General features: G+C 39.0%; 1 protein-coding gene across 5 annotated transcripts; it reads left to right on the top strand.

Moving 5' to 3' along the window:
* Positions 1 to 5,013: 5,013 nt before the first annotated feature.
* On the top strand, positions 5,014 to 25,995 carry LOC123520300 (sterol regulatory element-binding protein cleavage-activating protein-like). Of its 5 annotated transcripts, XR_006679223.1 has the most exons (18): positions 5,014 to 5,494; positions 10,612 to 10,780; positions 10,987 to 11,158; positions 11,351 to 11,475; positions 11,608 to 11,791; positions 12,248 to 12,387; positions 13,023 to 14,416; positions 15,098 to 15,321; positions 16,165 to 16,325; positions 16,450 to 16,587; positions 16,914 to 17,445; positions 17,558 to 17,783; positions 18,487 to 18,647; positions 18,974 to 19,185; positions 19,866 to 19,995; positions 20,163 to 20,225; positions 20,868 to 21,094; positions 25,543 to 25,995. XR_006679223.1 is itself a non-coding variant. In XM_045282479.1 (17 exons), the coding sequence occupies exons 2-17, from the start codon at positions 10,641 to 10,643 to the stop codon at positions 21,042 to 21,044; spliced, it is 4,176 nt and encodes a 1,391-aa protein (XP_045138414.1). In that variant the 5' UTR covers positions 5,014 to 5,494; positions 10,612 to 10,640; the 3' UTR covers positions 21,045 to 25,995. The 5 variants fall into 5 exon arrangements, 4 of the variants coding, with proteins under 4 accessions (XP_045138414.1, XP_045138413.1, XP_045138416.1 ...); XM_045282479.1 differs by having other exon boundaries at positions 16,917 to 17,445; positions 20,868 to 25,995; XM_045282478.1 differs by having other exon boundaries at positions 20,868 to 25,995.

Genomic DNA, 25,995 nt, shown 5'->3' with positions numbered 1-25,995 from the left:
TTTCATGCCATTATTCATTGGTGCACCACACATCCAGTAAATCACTCATCTTTGCCACTTACCTGCCATTGTCCAGATCTCACACGCAACTGCATTACACACTGTTCATCTCTCTCTCTCTCTCTCTCTCTCTCTCTCTCTCTCTCTCTCTCTCTCTCTCTCTCTCTCTCCAGTGGTATATCCAGGATCAAAATTTTTGGGAAGGAATAACTTCCCATATCACTTGGGATTGGTGGCAAGCCTCACTGGCTGGGGGTTCATGGCTGTAAGGCTCACTGAGAAACATTTTGAAACCAGCAATCTTAAGGGCATTTTTAAGCTATATGTAGAGCAAGTTTTATGTAATAAGAATACTTGTATTTCATTGATATGACTGAGTAATTAGATAAGCTTTGCTCAATAAGGACAAAATGTATCATTTTTGGAAGGCAATTAACTCTTTTCATATATTTATTCTAATACTTAGATCCATACAGGTCTTGAGATAGCTGAAACACTAATAGTTGTATATACAGTATATATATATATATATATATATATATATATATATATATATATATATATATATATATATATATATATATATATATATATATATATATATATATCCTGACCTCATTCATCCCGATTTTGATTAATCCGGACAGTGTTAAGAATAACTTAATCATTTGAGTCCAGACGGCCAACAAATGATAAATTACGCGCCTAGCACACTCCCGTGTCTCCAGAAACAGCCAATGGATGGCGGCGCCGCTGTGGCAGGTGATTGTTAACAAGTCTGGTTCAGTGAATACTGAACACTGTATTGTCTGGCATCAGTTTGCAAGTTTGAGCATTTTCATTACCTTAAAAGTCTTGATTATGTCTTCCAAGGATGCTAGGCGTAAGTGGCCCTATCTATGACATAAAATCGGAAAGTAATAAGAGAATTAGAGGTGCATGTGTTTGTGAGTAGTGTGGTGTGGCCAAGCAAACTGTGTCGGACATTAGTAAATCAAAAGATAAGCTGGTAGAATATTCTGTCAAATACTGTGTGGATGCGTCATCGAGAGAAAACGTGGTAGAGATGCACCAAGGAAAAATGTAGGGAGTGAAAAAAAATGCTGCATTAGAGGTCCTGATAGGACTTCTGGCTCTGGGAGATGGCCTCCTCCGCCGCCATGTTGTGCAGGGGACTGACACTCTGTAGTAAGTAGGAACAACAACGTACCTACACAAATACCGTAGTTTATTACTATATAATATTTTACTGATACAAAAGCTGAAAACATAATCGCTAAAATAATCTAAGACATTTTAAAGAACTAAATCATATTTTAAATTTTGGGCCTAAACAGCTGTTCAAACGGAATGCTCGTGTCGGCATTCAGTATTCAACCATGATCGTTTCGTTACAAAACGATTATGTTTTTAGCTTTTTGTATCAATAGAATATTCTATAGTAATAGACTATGGTATTTGTGCAGGTACGGTATTGTTCCTACTTACTACAAAGTGTCAGTTCCCTGCACAAGCATGGCGGAGGAAGAAGCTGTCTCCCGGAGCCGGCAGGAGTCCTCTGGTCTTCCAGAGTCCCTTGCCTATGAAATACTGATATTCCTTTTGGGAGTATGTGCAGTCCCTATGAATGTTGTACACTTACCATTAAAGTTTTAAAAGTAAATATTCCTCTGATATAATGGTGAAACAGTTGAATAAAAAAAAAAAAAAAATGGCAGCTTGTATATGTTGAAATACTTGAAATTGGTGGTGTTTTCAATCTGTTTTAATTATTTTATTTATTTTACTGTAGATAAAACTTAATTCACAACCCAGTACTTAGTAACTCAGGGCGACATTGGACCAGGTAGGTAGTACTTAATAGTTAAGGGGATTGACTTATCTGCACGATAAACCTATAGTACAACATTTTGGAGTCAAATTATAGAGTTCGACTTATGTGCCAGCAGAAAGTTTCACCACTTTCAATAACGAGTGTTTATTTATTTATTATTATTATTTTTTTTTTTTTTTTTTTTTTCCATACTTAAAAATACATAAATCTTCACTACTACTTACGCTGCGTATATTTTGATTTTGTGGATAACTGTTTAAGTACTTAGCAAGTCACAAAATATGAAGCATTGGGTTATGGCTTCATTTTTTCTATAAGCCGATTTTGAAATGAGTTCCGTTTACGTATGTAAAATCACCAACCGTCAACATCCCGCCCGGTTGACGGTCCCCCCAACCCGCATCGCATAGGGGACTTAGGGGTGTCACCTTCACGGGCGTGACGTTGTCGAGTGGGCAGGGCTGGCTCAGATGCCGTCTGCAAGCTGTGTTTAGTAAATATTTGGCACACATAACATTATTTTCCAGGAACTAATGTCACTTAATGGAGCCACAAGATTATCAGCTGTTCAGATACAACTGTCATTGGCTGGTGTTGGTGTAGTAAAGGTTTAAGTGAGGCAGAACGGTGATGGCGGCGGCGACAGGGGTGTCAGTCCTAAGTCACTTGACTGTCCTGTCTGTGAAATTTTTCTTCTTATTCCTTCTCCTTCAACAGAGGTACACTCACGCCTCCCCCAGCTCTTCCCCCTCCTTCTTCTTAATTTCCATCCTCTTCCTCCTCCTTCTCAAGCCCCCATCCTTCTCTCCTTCATGTTCTGGGAGTGTTTTGGGTATGTTTTGAGGTTTATTTTGTATGTTTTGTGTAAGGTTGCATTTTGGGCGTATATTGTGTATGTTTGAGTGTATTTTGTATGTATAGGACGTGGTTGTAGTGTTACACGAAGGTCGATAATGAGCTCTGATGATCGTCGCTACCACAGAGAATGAGAGCATGTGGCCAACGCATTATTATATTCCTTGACCACCAGCATAAGTTACTTATTTCACACTTTGCTGACATTCAGTATAAAGCGAAATACTTGTAAAGTATCTTGATTCACTGCCGAATAAAGATCTTTATGTGGAGTCCTCGCATTAGAGTGTTGAGGTGGTCAAGGTGAGCAGTAGCCAGCACGGGCCGCCATGCATGCACAAACACCCTGCTGGACTGGTGTGTTTCGGCAGCAGTCATTGGCATGCACCCAGAGGCCTAATCGCCGCTGACCATCTCAGTTCTCAGGATTCCACGTACTACTATGACGAACCTTTGCTATGATCACCACCTGCTGGTGACTATACCGCCGCCGCCGCCTCCAGGACTGAAATATGTAGGCCTATAGGCTTGCAAATTTCTAGGCGGCTGAGAAAATTATTTATTTCGAGTTGTTATGGAGCCAGGGACACTTGCTGGACTGTAAACATCAAATCCTCATCTGAGACATGGGGAGCGGAGGGCAGTGTAAGCTGTCCCTGTATAACATCATGTCTGCTGTTATGTTTACTGTTTAGTTTCAGTCAAGTTTATATCGGGATTCCTTCACTTCCGCTGACCAGCATCTGTTCGCAGAGTTTAATTTGTCTTGCGTGAAGTAATTTTTCTGCCTGCTCACGTGATCACTTGTGGCCATTGCATTAACAATCTTCCAAGGTCCTTGCACGCACGCGATCTTCCGTTTCCTGTATCCTGCGAATTTGTCTCAATACTTCATCAGAAAAAAGCTGATTTTTTAAAATTTAATTTTATTCATATGTTATTTTTCATTTTTTTTTTTTTATGCCTATCCATGTTGTATGTCTGTGAGTGTTAGCTGAAATTGAAACAATGATAATGATGATGATGATAATAATAATGATAATAATAATAGTAATAATAATAATAATAATAATATGATGATGATGATGATAGTAATAATAGTAGTAATAATAATAGTAATAATAATTTTAAAGGTAATGACAATAAAATAGATATATCATTTTCTCAGCCACCTAAAATTTACAAGGCCTACATATCTCACTATGTGTCTTCTCTTCGAATACTAGGTATTGACTTGCTTTTGTGTTCAAGTAATGAGACATTAGTGAAGACGGTGAGGGATGGTTTTCATGTTTTATGTAATTCATATTTTGTGTCGGCAAGGAAGCAATGGGCACTTTCCACTTAATAACATGGCCAGTTAACAACCAGAGACGTCTTCCACTCAAGTGGAGCTTGTGCCTCTGTGATGCCAACACGAAATAAATAAATAAAAAATAAAAAATAAAAAAATAAAAAAGGATGCTGATAAGGCCTATATATGTCAGTGGAAGCCTAATGGCTCCATATGCAGCTCGTGTGGAAAGAAAATGTCGTCCATATAATAAAGCATGTGGTAAGAGTCTTCTGAATGTAGTCAAACACATGTGCGACATATGCATTGGTGTGCGTGATAATAGCTGGATGTTATCGGAGTTCGTTAATTATTATTATTGTCTTGTTATCTTACCTCAAACTAGTTTCCCGACGTGTGAATGCCCTTTCTTTTACTAATATATATATATATATATATATATATATATATATATATATATATATATATATATATATATATATATATATATATATATATATATATATATATGTATTACATAGTATCTATAAGCTTGCACTTTCCGTTTCCATTTCATTGCTGAAGTGATAGTTGGTAGGTCTCGGGCTATAGGTATATGTGACCACAAACACTATAGCCTTTAGCAAAGTTTTCTGCCTAACGAAGGATATCGAGGTGTAGGCGCTGCTTCCCATTCAAGGGCACGGAGTCCACGTAGCACTACGTAACTATACAATACTTTCCTACCGAATATTCATTAAGTCAAATAAACGTCTCATTGTGTGTACTTAAAATCAGGTATGTCAATGAAGATATTATTTGTCTTAAGTGCTTAATTACTAAATTGGTTACATATTTTATTTGAAAATCAGCAGGTTATCGCCATTGCGTCATATCATGTGTTACCGTCATGGTGTGTTCTTGATTTCTTGATCAAACACATGCCTTCATTCGTACACTCTATCTTGGGATGATTTCTTACTCAACAGTCTTTTTGCGATGTGAATGGAAGCTCTTTGGGGGAGAGGGAGAAGGGTATAGGAGGGAGGGAGGGAGGAGGTGGTATCCCTGGCGGCGGTGATGGTGGTGGTCATAGCAGAGGTTCGTCTGCCGAGGGTCGTGTGACGCTGCGTGCTTGGTTTAGCATCGCCAGTACGGTGGAAACCTGAGATGGTTAGCGGCGATTAGCCCTGGATGCGTGCCAGTGAGTGCTGCCGTGACACGCTAGTCCAGGGTGCTTGTGGTGGCCCGCGCTGGCTACTGCTGGCCCGTGACTCACCTTGGCCACCCCAGCACTCTGGCCTAATGCTTAGGCGGGCTGCACATAACGATCTCTATTCGGCAGTGACTCATGATGCTTTGCAAGTGTTTCGCCTTGTAGTGAATGCCAGCAAAGTGTGAAGTAAATAACTTTTGCTGGTGGCCACGGAATTGCGTTGGCCACACAGACACTGACTGGCCATGGTAACTCGGGCTGGCCAGAACCGTCAGTGACAGGTGTGCATGTTTCCAGCTCATCACTACCTTATGATGTAAGTGAAGTGCATGAAAAAGTATCCAAGTTGGTGCAGGTGTGACTGACGATGCTTGGCTCTGTGGCCCACCTGACCAGACTGGTTGGTGGGCCATTACATGGAGTGTTACAGTAGTGCAGCATTGGCCAACGCACGAACCAGGTTTCATGGATCACTGCTAAGTATTTATTTATTTATTTTATATATATTTTTTTTTATCCACAGTGGTGTAGAATAGTGTTATAAAACACTGGTATGTTAGTAAAAATTCACATTGTCTTCATTTACAATTAGATAATTTAGTAAAAATTTATGATGTGTCTGCATTCCTCTATCCCCCTCATGCCCCCTTCCCAAACAACCTTGGGGGCACTTGGGTAATTTGTGGTTTTAGGTGTGGGACAAGAAATCAACCGAATATGGGTATTGGAATGCTTACGGGAGTTTCACTTAATATTACAATTTTATTTTCAACCTAACCTATCCGGGCTGGGAGGTTTATGCCCTCCCAGACCTAACCCAATTAAGCACCCCAAAAAATTGCGCCAATCTTCCTTACCGGTAGGTGAAGACATTCTCATGGTGATGGAGATGCATAAGGTCTTGTAGCTTTGGAAACATGTGGAACTTTTTCTTTACATTGTTACCTGGTGTTCTTACCTTATTAGTCTCATGAAATAGAATGCAATGGCTCATCAACTTATGACCTAAGTACAATGTGACATGACCATTTATACTTATAAAGTCAAAGTCATTGTTCTTTTCCTAAATCTAGTAACTGTGGTGTTCCTCAGGGTTCTGTTGTGTCACCCACTCTCTTATTATTTATCAATGATCTAAATCAGGGGTTCTCAACCTTTTTAATCTTATGTACCCCTCAAAGTCTTTCAGTATTGATCACGTACCCCTTTCCCACAATGCAGCATCAGGAAGGGTAAGAATAAATGCATGGTTTATTGACTTAGTTTATTAAGTTTAATTTGTGTTATATATGTGGAGCAGACAAAATTTTTAATTAATATTAGTATGTTTCTATGAGGTAGTGTCGATAGGAACTGGTACCTCACAGGGAGACACTATATGTGACTTAGATTCAATACATTTACCAAAAAGGAACTATATCAGACAATTTTCGATCATTATGGCAGTGAACTAGTGTTGCTTCAAGCTAGTTGCAACTTGTAACTAATGATAGTGATAAATAAGTCACTGTGTGTGTGAATAACATATAAAATAATAAATCGGAACAAATATTATAGGTTTGCAAGGTTGTGTGGCAACTGTAATCCAAGAGAGCTTCGTCTCAAGTGATATAACTCCAAGAGTTTCCTTATTAACGTTGTTAACGTGTCCTGGTTCTAGTGAAGGACACATCCAGCCTAGCACATGTAGGCCACATTGTATACTATAAACAAATTTGCAGTTATTCAAAGCTGAAGTATTTTGAGAAACCTGCCACGTACCCCCAAAATTCCTCTCAAGTACCCCTGGGGGTATGCGTACCCCAGGTTGAGAACCCCTGTTCTAAATCAAACTTCTTGTTCTTTCCACTGCTATACTGATGATACCACCCTGCGCTTTTCCATGTCTTTTCAAATACGACAAAAAATTCAATTCCTCCATTTATCAACCCCACACAACCTACTACCCCTAGACTACTATCCCTTCATTTTTCACTAACACTCAGCCCTCCATCATTTCTACACTGAACATTCTTTTACCTATAATCTAAACTGGACACTTCAAATCTCATTTTAGCTAAAACAGCTTATATCAAGTTTGGTGCTTTGAGTTGTCTCTGCCAATTTTTCTCATCCTCCCTCTCCCTTCCCAATTGCTAACTCTGTACAATGAACTTATCTGTCCATACATGGAGTATGGTCCACATGAATTGGGCAGGTTTCACTCATTTAGCTCTTTTAGACGGGGTGGAATCTAAAGTTTCTTGTCTTATCAACTTCTCTGCACTGTCTTCAGCCTCTTTTTTGTCGCTGCAGTGTTGCATGTCTTGCTGTCCTCTGCTGATGTTTTCATGCCAACTGCTCTTCTGATCTTTTTAACTGTATGCCTCCCCTCCTCCTATGACCTCATCTTTCCATCTCTCTAATGCAAGAGTTACTAATATTCCTAATCAGTTATTCCTTTCTCTAGCAAACTCAACTCTCTGTCTACTTATGATTTCCAGCTTCCTATGATTTGAACTTTTTCAAGAGGGAAGTATCAAGATGCTTATTCTCTTGCTTTGGCTGACACTCAGCTCCGTGTGGACCTGGCACATCAATGGGTGTTTTTTTTTACAGCAATTTTTGTTGACCTTTCCAGTGTCTTTCCTATATTAAAAAGAAAAAATCTAAACATGAATTATTACAGCATAGGCTATGCAACAGTGATGAGAACCTAAGCATTCGGCATGTAGTCTAAAATTATATAACTTTTTGCCTTGATTCCTAAAGCATGTATCTTCACTTGACATCTGTGGATGATTGAACAATGTTAGGGTATTTTGAATTGATGGAAAAGTTCTCCATGTAATTGTATATTTATGGTAGTGGTAGTAATGATGGAAATGAGATTTTGTACCTGTTGAAAACTTTCTAGATGGTTCTTTGCTTAGACAGTGAGTGGAAGGCAAGTAATTTTGGTGCTTAGTAACTTAGGTGTCTCTGCAACACTTATATTCTGCATATTAACCTATAGTCCTTGTTATCAGCACTGAGAAGACACTGAATGACACTACAAACTTTTTTTTAACCTTGTACGTACTTCCCCTGCTCAACAAGACTGATTATTTAGCTCCTTATCTCAGAGAGTTGCTGACATCCTCTTGTAATCACTCCTATTTTATTCCACTTAAGATGGAAAAGGAATAAGATGACCACTAGTTATGACAGATGCTTAATTAACATTTAGTTCAACATGCTGGATGGGAACTTAAAGCTGCCCAGGTAGAGGATCTAGCCTTCTCCATCAATCTATGTATGTCTGTTTGTCCATATATATATATATATATATATATATATATATATATATATATATATATATATATATATATATATATGACTTGAAAACAGGCGTCTATATGTACGATACAGGAGAGAAGACCCACAAAGGCGGTTATCTTCATTATATCCACTTCACACGTTTGAAAGTACATATCCCATCTTCAGGTACAAAGGGGCTGTAAAATCACCGTAAAGCGTTAAAAAAATGACCAGCGCAGTGGTCCTACTACTTGCTCCTCCAACAGGTAAGTGGGAGGCGACTGGCTTACCAGTATTTATAGGCTCCTACTCACAAAATGGCAAAATCTAATTGGTACAATAAATTTCCTATCAATACAAAATAACGTACAAAATTCTAATCTGTCATAGCTAATGCACAAAAGAAAAATTCAAGGTATGATGTACAACAGTTAGTCTATTACAGAAATATTTTAGTCTGAACGAAATACTCAATGCTGATTGGTTGAAACAAAGTACGTATACGAACCTCCGACTCCTAACTATGTTATAATGGTGAGATAGGGTCATTATAACATAGTTAGGAGTCGGAGGTTCGTATACGTACTTTGTTTCAACCAATCAGCATTGAGTATTTCGTTCAGACTAAAATATTTCTGTAATAGACTAACTGTTGTACATCATACCTTTGAATTTTTCTCTTTTTGTGCATTAGCTATGACAGATTAGAATTTTGTACGTTATTTTGTATTGGATAGGAAATTCTTATTGTACCAATTAGATTTTGCCATTTTGTGAGTAGGAGCCTATAAATACTGGTAAGCCAGTCGCCCTCCCCACTTACCTGTTGGAGGAGCAAGTAGTAGGACCACTGCGTCTGGTCATTTTTTTAACGCTTTTACGTGATTTTACAGCCCTTTTGTACCTGAAGATGGATATGTACTTTCCTAAATGTTGTGAAGTGGATATAATGAAGATAACCGCCCTTTGTGGGTCTTCTCTCCTGTATCGTATATATATATATATATATATATATATATATATATATATATATATATATATATATATATATATATATATATATATATATATATATGTGTGTGTGTGTGTGTGTGTGTGTGTGTGTGTGTGTGTGTGTATATATATATATATATATATATATATATATATATATATATATATATATATATATATATATATATATATATATATATATATATATAATTTTTCCTCAATTTCTTTTATATTCATATACATGTATGTGTTTGTGCCCTTGATCAGTAGCCCTTTTACATTAAAAATAATAAAATGGCACCACTAAGGCTGGCACAGCTGGGAACCCAATTGTGGATAACTTTGCTGGCCAGGTAGTCTTTGCTGTGTGAGATGGAGCACGATGGTGGGGAGCTGGATGTTATTGTATGGATGAGGTTCTCTGAGGGCATGGATGAAGGACTGGAGTTAAGGATTAATGCATGTGGGAATAGTGAATAGTGGTGGCATAGATTGTTACTAGTTTAGTGTGGAGATTGCCAGCTCTCTCTCTCTCTCTCTCTCTCTCTCTCTCTCTCTCTCTCTCTCTCTCTCTCTCTCTCTCTCTCTCTCTCTCTCTCTCTCTCTCTCTCTCTCTCTCTCTCTCTCTCTCATGTGTGTGAGAATGGTGTGTATAGAGTAGTGGTTCCAAACCTGTGGTGCATGTACCACTAGAGGTACACAAAGGCCTTCCAGGTGGTACGTGGACACTTTCGGGATCATGTGCAATTTTTAGTAAAATTAAATTGATTGATTTCTAAAAATTTCACAAAATAATATGGCATTTAGCTGTTGGAGAAGAAATAGATGCATCCCTCATATTAAACTTAGTTGTGTTCCTTGTTGTTAGTCCATTTGTGTGTTCTACTTGTGAATATAAAGATATTTGATGGAATTGAGTTTTTTTGGAACCAGGTGATATGCAGAGACTGTATGGTACCTCCAAGTGGCACTCGCTTAGGAAAAGTTTGGAAGCCACTTGTAGAGCTTGAAAGAAAACTTCAACATTCAGTTTGGTGACCTACCACTTGATAACCAACACCAACTAATCTAAACAAAGACTTTGTCCTTCTAAAAGATTATGTATTTTGTGGGTAAGCTGTATAGTTTTTATCAACTTTCAACCTGTTGTTTATTCCTTAGACTGTGTGGAGATCTAAGGAGTGCATGAGATGGCTGAGGATGGTGGAGGAGGGCCATCTGGTGCCCTACCTGACATGGTGGCTCAGGGTTATTACCGTTATGGCTTGCTGGTGGCCACACATCCCAAGAAAGTCATCTTCCTCGCCTTCACCTCCTTCCTCATCCTGTGGTAGGTGTTGTACTATGCTTTAGTAGTGTTTGTATTTTCAATGCAAGATAGTAACCTAACCAAGGTTACCCTGTCATGTCTAGAAATATTGATGGCAGTCTATAGGTTAAGATAAAGCTGGGTAGTTAAATGGCTTGATTTAGTGTTTCTAACATTTGAGCAGATGTCTTTGGAAAAATAAGCTAATGCATATCTGCCTCCACCAGCACCCCTCTGTGGCACCTGCCTCTCCCTGGTTACCTGCCCCAGGAATATGTGACTTCACTTTTCAACTATAGTGTGCCTCCTCCAGCCCCAGAGGGAGGCATCCGGCTTGATCCATCCCCAACCCCGACCCCTCTTTGGTACCAGGGTCCTCCTCGTGCCTACATACTTCAGGTGGGGACTTACTGGACTGAACTGAGGTTGTTTTGTAAGAATAAGTGAAGGTGAAGACCCTTATTAAGGGTTTTTGGAAGGATTCCTTTGGAAGGAAGAAATAAGATAAATCTTTATAGGTATACAATCACATAGGTGACCAAAGAATAGGTTTACTGTAGATTGTCATTGTAAAGATGTAAATATTTCCAGATTGTGGTGAAAAGTGGGGTGGTGCCATGGCAGGAAGGCCTCACCATCAGTGACAGCTATCGGGGACCACTTTCCTCCGTGTTCCACTTGGCACAGACCATCAGCAATTATCACCTCCATCACAAGTAAGCTTAACATTAGAGAGAGAGAGAGAGAGAGAGAGAGAGAGAGAGAGAGAGAGAGAGAGAGAGAGAGAAGGGGGGGGATAAGAGTACCTCCTAACCTATCCCTTAATGTCATTCCATCCCCTGTTGCAGTGAGAGTGTGACACTGGGTAGTGAGTGTCTGCTCATTGAAGGTGTGGTCAAAAAGATGCAGTCAGCTGGTCAGGTGCTCCCTCACTACAACTGCCTCATGTTATCTCCTGCTGATCTGTGGTCCCGCAACCTACATTCTTTCCTTCAGGATCCCAGTGTCCTCCTCACAGTCAACTCTCTCATGGTGAGTTTCTCTATATGATAAAGAAAAGTGATAACACTTGACTTTTAGATTAAATATGGATTAACTCTATGCTCTGCCCTAGATATCAGAGAGATGGACAAAACAGTGCTGAGAGAATGAACAGGAGGAGGAAAGGCATGCAGTTAGCAAGACAAGAAGAGCAGTTAGGATGAAAATAGCAGTAGGAAGTAGCAAGAGATGAATGTAGACAGTCAGTTAGAGAGAGGGGATTTGATAAAATGAAAAGCTTTTGATTCCACCATGCCTAAAGAGTAGTCTGAGTGGAAATGGAACCTCCCATACATGTGAAGCATACTCCATGGTTGGACGAGGCCTGTGTATAGAATTAGCAGCTGGGTGGTGAGAAAAACAGCAAGTGTCCCTCCTACATAAAGGGAAAAAATAAAAGAAATAAGAATTACTTAAGCACAAAATTGACCTTGCCTCCCCTTCCAGGCTAGCTATGAAGGGCAGACCAATGTAGCAGATATCCTGTTTGGGGTGCCCTCCCGAGAAATTGGTTTCAGGAGAAGCAGGAATCCTGAGCGCGTCATCACCTATGCTGCTACGCTGGCACTGAAGCATTACAACGAGGAGTGAGTAACCACCTTTGCTGCTTTACTGGGTCAAGTGGTAGAGATCATGGTGTGTTTTGTTTGTATGAACTTGGTGGTATCTGGTTCAGGAAACGACCAGTAGTGGCTTTCTTGTTGGTGCACAATTTTATTCACAAAGTATATTTTTATGGTACACTTGTGTTGTCACTACAAGATGATGGGCCAAGGGGGGAGTGAGGTAGGACTGTTTTGCCATAAGGAAGATAACTTGTATCTCAGACTATAGCCTGGTATTCATAATTGAAAAAAAATTTCCCGCTGTCTTGTACCACCAACCATCCATACTGTAGAGTAGTCTCCCCTTCTTAAGTATGAAATATGTATCTCTTCATTTTGTGTACATTTTTGTTAAAGAACCTGTAATCATGATAAACCTTGATATCAGTGCAGCAATGTGGTGTGCATTTTGAGGAAGTTTTTCTTTTATGAGTGTTTGCATTGTAATGCTGTTCACAGTTATTTATTATGAAAAATCCTCTGTATTACTAATGGATAGCCCTCCCTATGAATATTGCATAACTGTTAACACAATTCTTCATTTTGTTTTTCTCAGTTATACATCTTATGACAATGGTTTTCCATAAATCACATCTGAGCATATCTTATATCTGCAGGTTTGTGCGTGGCCTGGAGCACGAGTTGACATCAAGGTATCCGCTTCACCAACCAGTCCAGCCGGGGCGGGAAGAGATGACCCATGTTTACTTTCCTTCCCGCCTCTCACTGTGGGAGTTCCTCCTCATCATCTTTTACTGTGTTCTATTTGTGTCTATCTACTTTTCCATTCTGAAGATGGATATGTTCAAGAGCAAGTTGGGGATGGCCATCAGTGTACAGGCCACCCTCATTGCCTCTCTCTGTGTCTCAGTAGGCTGCTGTGCCTATTTTGGGCTACGACCTCTGCACAGCAAAGGAAAATTTGTATATCCAGTGCTGGCTGGTCTTATAGGGTTTGAGAATAGCATGGCCTTGATGCGTGCCGTTTTGCAGACCCCAGCTCATCTCGATACCAAGATTAGGGTGGCCCAGGGTCTGGCACGGGAGGGATGGACGATCACCAAATATTTCCTCACCATGATAACTATTGTCACTGTGTCCTTCTTTCTTTTCATTCCCTTAGTACAAGAATTTTGCATCTATGGTTCTGTAGTGCTGCTGTGTGACCTTTCCACTCAGCTAATTTTCTTGACTGCAGTACTATCCATTGATTTGCACCGCTATCAGGATTCGGAAGATCAGCGCAGACCTCCTGTAGTAAACAGTGTGGTGCCCTCTGTCAATCCACTGTTCCGTTACCAGCCACCTGGCCCTACTTCAGGTCTCAGGATCCTACCTGGTACCCCTGGTCCATGTGGAACTTCTGTGCCTAATTTACATCGTCGAACTGCCCCATCAGGGACTTCTGTCGATTGCAATGGTCAAGATCGTGTGGCTCGACCCCAGACTAAGCCCCGGGGACCTGAAACTATGCCTAAGAGGTTAAGGGTGGCTTACTTTTTGGCTAAAAAGCGCATGTTTCAACGAATGTTCATGTGTGTATTTGTGGGGTGGATTGCATTTATGGTGTATAGCTCAGGCCTCATTGAACACTTCTCTGAGCCAGCTGAGAACCTACGCCACCCAAGGGACCTTCCTTCTGTTATCTTCTCACTCACCAACAGAAGTACCCAATTGTACCAACAGTCCTTTCCACCCAGCACTAGCCAGACCCAGCCACCATCCAGCCCTGCCTCACAGCCTTCAACACCTCCCTCATCAACATCAAATGGTAGTGCGGCAGGCCAGGACAATGGCCTCAAGCTCTTGAAGCACCGCACCCGCTCACTGCTGCGCCGCCTTCCACACTCTCACTGGCCAACCCTGTTTAGTTATTACAACATGAGCATTACTGGTCACTACCTCAGTTTTTTACCTCCCATCTTACTGTCTCTTCCTGTCACCCCAGAGGAAGCACAGGAAGTACACAATCCCACTGATCCTAACCGAAGTCCCTGGATGCTGCAGCATGGTGAGTAATGGACATACACAACAACAAAAACCTTTTTCTTCTATTCTTTTTGTAGCATCATCTTACCCTCATGTGAGAGAAAAGATCAAAATTAAAACATTCCTGTGTTGTTCTGTGATTTGAACCATTAAGGTGTTATGATTACATGTGATTAATGGCCTCCTTGTACTGTACAGGGTGTCCATAGTCTCTGCATTTTTTAAATTGTATTGCAAAAGCAAATGAACAGACAAATATGTGGAAATTCTTATTAAATTCTCATGATGATTAACTATGTGGAAACACTCTCTCTCTCTCTCTCTCTCTCTCTCTCTCTCTCTCTCTCTCTCTCTCTCTCTCTCTCTCTCTCTCTCTCTCTCTCTCTCTCTCTCTCTCTCATCATTTTATATCAAGCTATGGACTTTAATAAAGTGATAATTTCAGTATAGGCTAACATTTCATAGAAGTAAAATCTTGGCATTATGCTGATTATTAAGAAATGATGTGACTTTCCCTGTAAATGCTTGTCTTATATTTAGCAGCTTGTATTGAAATCCAGTTAGATCACGAGAGGATATACTTTTTCTGATTTGTTTTTACATGAAATGGAAATGGACATTTTCTTAACCATTGTTTTGATGGAAGTGATACTTGCAGATAGGACTTAAAAAGAAAACAAAAATCTTGTTCTGTCACCAACAGAGAGCTCAGAGGAAGATGAGGATGAAGCTTCTTGGCAGGGAGAGTCAGCCTTTGTGCCGTCATCCACCGGGGAGCTGCTGGTGACTGCTGTGTTAGTGATTCCAGCACTTCTGGTTTTGGTGTATGCCATGGTTGCCTTCTATCATTGTGTCTGCTCCAGGAACTATGCTGAATGGCGGGCCTCCTGGTGGGGCCAGGAAGGCCACCGGGATGAGTCATCACAGGTAACTTGGCTTGGGAAAGATGCAAGAGTGGAAGTGCAGTGTTTGAGGGTAGCTTTGTCAAGCATTTTAACTGATTGAGAATTAATTGGTACAGTAGAGGTGTGTCTGAGAATTCTTCTGTTCCTTAGTCCCCCTTAACAGTTTGCTATGATTAATGTTAAAATTCTACTTTTGCAGTCAGTCATGGTTGTGCTGTGGAGAGTATAATCTAAATTCAGTTTTTCATTTATTCAATTTTATAATATAAGTTTAAAACCAAAGTTATGTCTTTATTATTTTATTTTCTTTATAAGGCATACCTTCTCCTTTAAGTGCTGTTTGTTGAGCAAACATTGTTGTTTTATCAAGCAGTAATAGGATGATGATATGAGTACAGTAATCAGTGAAATAGATGTGGAAGCAAATGGTCTTACCAGATCCTACTTGTTCACTGAGCAAAGACTGACAAAGTTTTAAAGCAGTGCTCACATGCATTTTTTTTTTTTTTTTTCTGTCCATATACTTTTCCATTTTTCTATTCCAAAAACTAGGGTTTTGCCAGTTTAGATCTATTAATGATATCATCTGTTCTGTCACAGTGATAGCTTTTCTCCATGATGAACATTTGCCTTGGTTTATTAGGAAGGTGTAATAGAATATTGTTCCACTAAACGTTCTCCAAAGTATGAGTAGCCAAACATAGACAGTTTCTGTTCACTTCAGATATCATTAAGGCTCATTCCCTCTTCCCACTGTTTTCTGGTAATAGTGTTCACCTGATGGACAGTTCTTGAACATGATGGTGCACACTAAATACTCATGGAAACCAAAGTTGTGTTCATAGCTCACCCTGCTCCACTTCAGATCATTGGTGATGCCTTGCCACTGGTGCTAGCTGGCCACCCGTATGATGTGGAATGCATGTGTACAGACGGGCAGGTGTTGGTGTCATCCTGTCTGGCAGGTGTCATCCGGGTGTGGGATCCCAGCACTGGGGAGTGTCTTGCCAGTATCAACCGACACAGGTCAGTCACTCAACTAGGGTTTATGACAGTCTCTGCCTAGTAATTTCTCTGATTATATGAACAAATCAGATTGTCTGTATCAAAACCAAAGAAATATTACCAGCGTTTATAATTTTCTCTTAAGCCAACCTAAGCCTGGGCAACGTGAGGGTTCTCCAGATGAGGGAGAGGAGGTTCATTCTGATTATGAGTCTGGCTCGCCTCGTTCACAGCCAGGTGACTGCAGCTACATGCAGAGAGCCAGTGTTGACAATGAAAGGAGGTGCTGTGTGTTTTTACTTTTCATTCAGTTGTATTTTCCTTTTCACAGCCATTTTTGTCACAGCCTCTTCCCAAACTAAATTAAATGCTATCTGTCATTTTTGTTGACCTTCCTGTTTTGATTTTGATTTTCTTTTTACTTTTATATTGTATATGTCATTGGTTTAGCATGTGTTTTCATTGATTTCTTCTCTATCCTTTTTATTAAGAAATGTTTATAGTATATGATTACAATGTAGACTTGAAGTTAGCATAGAAGTTTAATGCATATTGATATATGGAATAATTGTTTGCCTTGTGTTGTATTAAGACATTTATTTTTCTTAGTAGTGTCAGCTTGTGCAGCTGTGGGCCACTGGGAGAGGAGGAGGATAGTGATCAAGAAGCTTCAGACATGCAAGAAATGACTAAAAGTCAGTCCAGTGGTCTCTTCCATGCCTTCCCTGATCTCACTCCAGCTATTGACCTTCACTTCCATCGAAGCAGTCCAGCAACTGATTCCCCTGGCAGTAGTCCCTTCAGCCACTTTGAGAAGTTCTACCAAGAGCACCGCAAGGTGTTGCGTGAAGAGGAGGAACACAGGCAAAGGTGTGCTAGGAAGACTTCAGACTGTGGAGAGCAGCCAGGGCGTTGCCTTTTGCCCCACTCCACCTCTTCTACTGAGCATTTAGGAACTGGCAGAGATGGCAGAAACTTAAGTTCAGGCAGCATCTCTGCACAAGCTCTCCTTGGACAAGTGTCTCTAGAGTGGGAGGAGGTGCCTCCAATTTGGTGCCTGGAGTGCCAGAATGCATTGGTATTGGTTGGTTGTGGCTCAGGCAGGGTGGAAGTCTGGGATATGTACAGCTGCTTGCTCAAGGTTAGTCTTCACTCTTGATAGAGCAGTGTTGGTCTCATGAGATTTAACTACATAAATGCTTGACTTAGGATTTATAGTTTATTGTTCTACATACATATGTATTTTGCCACAGTGTGTATATGAAGATAGGGCCAGGGCTGGTGGTGTCACCTCCATGCGGATGTCTGGGAACCGTGTGATGGTAGCACGGCTGTCTGGTGTTGTAGACATGCTGCAGCTTGAGGCCACAACTACTGTCACACCTTCAGGCACTCCCACTGCAGCTCCCACTGCATCACCACTGCACCACCAACATTTTGATAATGTTCCTCACCAGTTCCGGCAGTCGCTGCGGCCAGGTAACCATGGCTCTGTCTGGCAGTTTATCTCTGTCCATCCACATGTATGTGCTGAACAGTAATTGAATAACTAAGGCCATAGTTAAATATCCCAAATACTTTGGAATCACATCAGAAAAAAGGTCATAAAACTGTGATTTTCATGTGTAAGCACTAAGTAAATTAGTACAACTCCCATACTCATTTAGGATATTTCTTGTTAAAGCACAATTTTCATTTGATGGCATGTAACTAATAGCTATTACTAATACTGAAGGAATTTTCAGATTCATTAATCTTCAATATTTCATGGAAAAATGCTTCATTATAATATGCTTTTGAAAGAAGATATGGAAGCAAATTTAGTTGTTGCTAACAGTGTCAATTACATGTATTTTGCCTATTCCTATTTAATATACACTTCATGCCCTCTTCTATTACATTAGTCCCATGTTATCTCTCTCTCTCTCTCTCTCTCTCTCTCTCTCTCTCTCTCTCTCTCTCTCTCTCTCTCTCTCTCTCTCTCTCTCTCTGTGTGTGTCTCTGTGTGTGTGTGTGTGTGTGTGTGTGTTGGCAATGCTACAATTGATGACAGTGAACAAGATGTTTGCTTCTGTTTCTCATCAGATGCCACATTTCACATACACAGAAAGTCATCCAGGTATTGTTTGTTTGTGCCATAGTTATGGGAACATGTTACTAAGTATTTCTTCTTCCCACCCAGGCCACAGTCGTGGTGGCAGTGGTAGCGGCTGGACCTTTAGTTATGATGAGCCACTGCGGCTTGTGCGGTATGCAGGCATGCGAGCACACCAGCAACCCATCACTGTTATGACATGTGACCGCACTCGTCTCATCACTGGAGCCCATGACCATACTCTCAAGGTGTGTGTGTGTGTGTGTGTGTGAAAATTGAATTTAACAAAAAGAAAAAATCATTAAGATAAGGATATCTGAAACTTGATGAATTTTGTGGTTGTGGAAGTATTTTTCAGTAATTTGCCCAAAGAAGTCATGTGATGAAGTTTGGAAAAAAAGAGAAAAAAAGGGAGGTATGAGAAGAGCACTCTAGTGAAAGTTAAAATTAATATCTACGTAATAGTGATAATCTGCACATAACTTTAATTCTTGTCGTATATATGTGGTTCAACATGTGTACTCATACACCATGGTTTTTCTTGCATTATTTATTCTACCTTGGTATGCTCCAGGTGTTTAGTATGGTTGACGGCAGTGCGTTGTTCACCTTACATGGCCATTGTGGTCCCATCACGTCTGTTTTTGTGGACGGGGGCAGCCTTGAGGCACTGGGCAGCGAGGTGGAGGTGGCTGTGGACCTTGGTGTGGGAGCCATCATTGGTAGTGGTTCCCAGGATGGCATGTTGTGTGTTTGGGATGTTGTGACAGGGGCTTGTGTGTACAGGTGAGTTATGGACTTTATTTGCTTACTTTATTTTATAATAATACTGATATTTATAAGAAATTTTTTTATTCATTGATGTGTTCTAGGTTTTATATTTGTTAGACATTGGTCAGTAGATTAAGAATGCATTATCAGTACTAATTTCAAAGAACTAGGTGTAGAAGTCAAGATTGCATAATGTAAAAAAGAGTTACCGTTTTTGGTTATCTGGATTAATATGGTATGAGAGTGAAGCAGAGTATTGAAAGCAGATTCAACATTGAAATGCATGAAAAATGAAACGAAGTGTTGAGTGATTGAATGTGTTAAGAATTACTGAAATGATGAGTGGAGAGATGGTGGAAAATGTGTATATGAGTGAAACTAAGGATTTTGATGATAAAAAAAAGTAGATGAAAATGTGAAAGAGGTGCTAGCAGTAGGGAATGGGTTTCAACATATTATAAGGTAGTGTGCTAAAGGGAGAAGGTGGAGGTTGTTGCTCTGCCAGGTCTGTCTTATTTGGGCATTGCTGCTTAAATCACAGAGAAAGAGAGAATTAAGCCTTCCAGTCCTTTAAACATAAATAAGACCATAAACAAAATTGTGGTGATGAGATCCATTTACCATGCCCACTAGTATTTTATTTGTAGTGTTACAATTGTGGATTGAATGTAAGTATTTTTTTGTTTGTTTTGCAGTGTTCAGGCACATCATGGGGCCATTACCACCCTAACCTGCACTACCAGTTACATTCTTTCCTTAGGAGAGGATGACAAACTGTGTGTGTGGGAACGCTTCCAAGGTCACCTTCTAAACACCCTCCAGATGGTATGTGTGTGAAGTCATGCCTGGGAATTGAGATCACATGTCCATCTCTATCAGATCATTGTCATTTCTACATATAGACATCTTAAATGTTTATTGATGTATGTTCTTAGATGTATTAGTGCTTAGGTTGTGTTGATACTTATATAATTTTAGCTATTTCATTACAGACACAGATGTACTGCACCAGTATGGTCATGCTCACCAACAAGCTTCTCATCACTAGCAGACAGGTGCGTTGACATAATGAAAAATTGAAATAATTGGAAATTAATTCAAAAAGTATTAATTGCTTATCTTAATTTTTGCCTGCTGTTGATAAAACTCTGAAACATTTGGTATGTAATCTGGCTTAATGTATAATAGCATAAAAAAAAAATTGCAAACATAATATTTATAATGGATTTTTTATTAATTTCTATTTATTTATGTATTTGTTTATTCATTTATTGTTTATTTATTTTTAATTGCTTGAACTCCATGTTGTCCAATTTATTTAGATCTTTCTTTATAGTAATGTAGAAGAGGAACTTTGTATGTGTGTGTGTATGTGTGCATCTTTGTGTGTGTAACTCACTATGGTCTTTATCACTTGTGATCCCCCCATTTCATACCTTGCCATTCTCCACAAAGTAGTTGGAGACCTAACACAAGCCATATACTCAGTCCCCTTGCTTAAGGTGGCTTGTAATTATTCATCTTCTGTGAGAAAATCTTGGTAATCTTAGAGGGATTGGGACCTGCTGTATGTCTGTCAAGTGGCAAGCAAGGATATTCTCCATAGAGCTGTGAAGTAGTAGTATTTGTGTTATATTGCTTCATTTACTGCATGGTACAGATTGAGATTCATCTGGTGATCTGGTGGTATTCCACAGGGTTCCTTAACAGTATGGGACATAACTTCGGGTACACCAGTGCGTGTTGTCCGTTTGGGTGACCGTGATGAAAGTGTCTTCATCCGCCACTTGATGCCTGTGGCAGACACCATCGTTTGTGACTATGGGAACCAACTACGTGTTGTGAGGCTGCCGGTGGCTGAGAAGTATGACTGAGGAAGCCATTGTGTGAGCTAGGCAGCCAAGGACATCAAGCTTTTAGTGAGGTGGGCAGGGCAATCCACAAGCTGTCACTAACTCTCACTTCACTGCTTGTATAGTATTTATTATTTGTGTATTTGTATTTACAGGTGAGCTATTTACAGTAACTTTTCAAGCAACGAACCATGCCCAGCATATAGTATTCTACCAGTTGAGTGTAGGACCACTGCCACAAGTTTTCATGCCATATAATGTTAAAGTAACAGAAGTATTTTACCACAATGATGCTCCATTAATGTTATAATAATGCTAATTGATATTATTGCATCATATTTAAGCTATGAAATTGAACTGACAGATTTATAAAGTAGGATCCGGTGTTCTCACAGCATGCATGACCAACTACTGTTGTAGAGAAGTCCGTAGTGTGACGACTGGGAGTCATGGAGCACACTAGTAGCATGTGTTATGAAATAATTGTCTATATACAAGATTTTACATTTTATGTACAAGACGTGGGGATCTAACAATTTTACCTAATTAAATCTACCTTTTTTCTATAGTGTGTGGTTTTTAAGGTAGACACTGAATAAATCAGTTATATTTAATATATAGAATACTCTGCTGTCATGAAATTATTCTGCTTGAAGAGAAAACATGTGAAAAGCAGAGTGATTGAGATGGGAAAGCATTTCCATAAACAGAACAAAGAAGGAACAGCAAGAAGCAGTTATATTAATGAGGGAAGCTGCAGATGGTGCTGTCATGAAACAGAAACTTGCCTATTCTTATTAATAAGCCTTAAAATGTTAAACAGTGGAACTTTGATTCTTGAACTTAATTAATTCATGAATGCCTTTCAAAATCCAAAAATGCCCAGAAATTGAAATTATTTTCCCAAAGGAATCACTGTAAAATGGATTAATCTATTCTCGTACACCCAGGCACCTTGTCTTAGCAGCTGATAACCAATACTCCTACTGTCAAGATGGCAGCTCTGCACTTCCAGCATAGAAATTATTCATCCAGAGAGGACAATGAATTAACTTAGTGGCACAGAATTCGTTTAATGATTTTTTTCAAACTAGATATTTTCCTTGTCATTAACATTGTGAGGGAATCCTTATAGAGTAACACAGGGAGGAGCATCCAACTTACTGCCAAAATCAATGTTATAATATTTATCTTGCTGCTTGGAAAACCTACTGAAAAAATTCACTTTTTGCAGCAGTGATGACTTGATATTACTTCTGTGTCAGGAAAACTGTTTGTTTACATTGAGACTTTTCAACAGGATTGCATTTACCTTATTTCAAAGATTGAATTATTGTCTTACATATTGTTTCTCCTCCAAATACACAAAAATTATGGAAATATGATAATAAATGACAACTTTTGCTTTGTCTTTTTGTATTTGAAATCAAGTAACTTTGAGAACCAAATTACGGTATGGCAACTAAAGCAATTGTGAATCCAAATTTTTTTTAAAAAATGGTTTTGAAAAAGGAGGCATTCAGTAACTGAGGTTCCACTGTGTAACTATAGATATCAAAATATGATTCTCTTACAGTGTAAGCTTCTTAGTCCCATATCAGATATAAACAGATGTATAGGGCAAGCAGTTTAATGGAAAATACAGCTTTGAGAGATACTCAAGTATATTACAATTATTAGACATGAAATTAATTCTTATTAAGGCATACATTGTTCTTGTACCTGAAGATTTTGAGAGCATGTTTGAGTAAAATCATGTGGTTCACAAGGTTTACTGACCCAGTACTGCTACTGTGGTCCTAGGTGACTAGTATTAGAGGTTAATTAATTGCTGTGTCAGCAAGAGCAAAATTCATATCACAATGAATCATTTAGAATAATGCAAAGAATATATTAGATCTCACTTGTAACGGGCAAGGAAATTATACACAAGATCTCATCCTTTACTGCATCAGTAGATGATTCCTAAACATTCTTCAGTCTGTCTTTATCAGTAAAGTGCTGTGCCCTCCAGAATCTCCCTCCAGTTGGGTGGTTAAAGCAGGGAAATCTACAGCTGTCCCATTCAAATTGCAGTCCTTATATTCCTTTCTTTGTTTTACTTCTTAAATTACTTGAGGCTGTATGTAATCCTTCATATTTAGTTAGCAGCTTTAGAATGGTACCTGAGAATGAGTAGCACAGCCACGGTGCAGTTTCAAGAAAAAGCTGAAAAAAATAACCAAAAATGGGTGTGGGAGAAAGCAGATTTATTGTTATAAAGTTAATTTGATTGATTAATCTCTGTGTGTGTGTGTGTGTGTGTGTGTGTGTGTGTGTGTGTGTGTGTGTGTGTGTGTGTGTGTGTGAGAGAGAGAGAGAGAGAGAGAGAGAGAGAGAGAGAGAATATCAAGCAGAATATGAATGCACAAGACATTTTGAAAATAGATGTAAAACAGGGAATTGAGCAATTTGTTAACCACTGCAGGTTCTTCTTGGATGACAAACATTATTATTGCAAGCTGTCTTTAAAAGTATTCTTGAGATTCCTTTAATATTATCTTAGCTAGAGTTCAGGTCAATATATCTTTATGTTGAAATGGAGAAAAGATAATACCCTGTTTAGAAGCGTCCTTTTCCATCAACCTGATATCATTGGAAATGTATAGTATTTTAAAAACATGCATACAGTGTCTACTAAATCAGTACAGTATAAGAAGAAAGTGTGTAATTTGTTATGTCATTAGATTGTATATCTTTTGTATTTGCTAGACCTCTAAGTGATTTTGTATAAAATATGATGAAATAATTTCACTACTTTATAAAGAAAAAAATGTAGATTCATTTAGCACTTTGGCAAGCAGAGTACAGCAACATCAATACTTGGCAGGAACTTCAACTAGTCAGGCACACCTTTAATATGCATAGAGATCTCTGTTCATTTGTTGATGCCTTTGCTGCAGAGTCAGTTAGCCATGCTTTGAAAACTAGTGCTATCTATGAAGGCAAAAGTAACACCACCATGAAAAAAACAAATAGAAACTGACACACTATGTGAACAGCTTGATGAAAAGGAAAACTACATAGGAATCATGAATCACAAAGTTTTAGAACCTTAAAATCTTTATTTTATTTTAGAGGATTTAACCTATTGTAGAATGTGGAAGATAAGATTATTTGCAATGTGTATAACTTGAGAAAAAGTGTTGAGGTATCACAGGTACCACAAAGTAGTGTATATATCACATTTTAGATATTAAAAAATGCACTGTAGGTATAGTAGAAAATAAAAAGGCCATATCAGCTTCTTAACTGTACAAGTGTTGTGTACAGTGGGAGGGACTCAGGCAAGAGTATGACAATGTAATCTTACCTGGCCATTGCATGGATACTTGTACTGTTTTCTTTCAAACATGGAATTGCTCTCTAGTCACAGACCAGTTACCCAGTGATAGAGGCCATTGTTTTGTGTCAAGGCCCAAGTGTGATGAATGGCTCATCAAGAGGGATTGAGTGTTCATACCATAAGACTTCTCATTATCATCACCATCATCATCATCATCATCATCATCATCATCATCATCATCATCATCATCATCATCATCATCACCACCACCACCACCACCACCACCACCACCACCACCACCACCACCACCACCACCACCACCACCAGTAACAAAATCATCATCATCTCGTACCACACAAATTGAGTTTAAGAGAGAACGGCTCCTGAATCAGTTGAAGGATAAAATGCTCTCTGAAATAGGTAACACTTATCACACACTGAAAGTCAGACTCTTCATTGTTATAAGCGATGGAATTTGTAATGTAAAAGCCTTCATCTTGAGCAGTATTTTAGAAAAGAGGAAGGCATTTTTCTAGATGAAGACTAGCTCAGAAATGTCATTTCTCGGAAAAAAAGAAAAAAACATTAGCATCATGAGATTATTTATCAATTGCATTAAGTGGCAATTATTGAAAGAGTTAGGAAATCAGCAACCTCTTCCTATGAATATCATGAGCTGGTAATTTTGTCATCCATCCTGTTTCTTATATATACAAAAAAAAATTTGTGTGTGTGTGTGTGTGTGTGTGTGTGTGTGTGTGTGTGTGTGTGTGTGTGTGTGTGTAAAGAGATATAATTAGTCTGCTAAAATGAGACAAAAAAAATGTCAAAAGAGAATGTATCAGATCAGAAGGACAGAAATTTTCAGCTTCAGATTGAAAACTAATGGGGTGAATATGTGTGCAGATTTAGTCTTTCATGCCAAATGCTACATGATCACTTGCTTAGCTCTCTTGCAACCCACCACTCATTTCTGTGTCAAGGCATCACACAACTATAAAGTTCATTATTTTAATATATATATATAAAGAAAATTATTTTCAGTAACAAATATAGCAGTAGGTGAAGATTGGATGTTCTGTGATTTGTCCTGTCTTTACAGTGTTGCATTTCATGTATATATATATCTATATATATATAAACCAAAAGATGCCTTAATCTTTCTTTAATATTCTCACTGCTAATCCTTTTAAGCCTTTAGGTAGTGAGCAGGGAAGCCAACTATGTCCTGCCCTGTTCTGTGAGCCATATGCTACTTGTTGGCAGCCCATCATCACTACTGGACTGACCAAACTCTGGGACAGATGCACATTTCATCTCTACTCTACTATAGAGACCTATATTTTGTATTACTATTTCTTGAGGCTCCAGAGTGTATGAAACCTGTGTCCCTTTAAGAGATGAAAAGAGAACAATTTTAAACAGCAATGCAAGATTATTCAGAATGTTCACACTGATGGCTGTGAAAGCTTCTGTACAAGTTGCCAATATTTTTTTGTAAGTGAAAATGTTTGCTGTAATGTGCTTCATATTGTTCAATGTCAAATGTTTCCTCTATTTTGAAGTACGATTTTGTGAGAGGAAGTCATCTCAAGCTAGAGTTTGTAAATAGTCAGGAAATTAGATTAGTAAAGGTTTTGTATGAAA

The sequence above is a fragment of the Portunus trituberculatus genome, chromosome 46, assembly GCF_017591435.1.
Source record: "Portunus trituberculatus isolate SZX2019 chromosome 46, ASM1759143v1, whole genome shotgun sequence".
NCBI classification, from domain to species: domain Eukaryota; kingdom Metazoa; phylum Arthropoda; class Malacostraca; order Decapoda; family Portunidae; genus Portunus; species Portunus trituberculatus.
Note: the sequence above shows the minus strand (reverse complement) of the source record. Positions and strands in the feature narration are given on the sequence as shown.

Coding starts and splice junctions, on each gene's coding strand:
- LOC123520300 (XM_045282478.1), top strand. CDS start 10,641: ATGGCTGAGGATGGTGGAGGAGGGCCATCTGGTGCCCTACCTGACATG. Junction 10,781..10,986: donor ACCTCCTTCCTCATCCTGTG/GTAGGTGTTGTA, acceptor TGCCTCCACCAG/CACCCCTCTGTGGCACCTGC. Junction 17,784..18,486: donor CCGGCAGTCGCTGCGGCCAG/GTAACCATGGCT, acceptor CTTCCCACCCAG/GCCACAGTCGTGGTGGCAGT.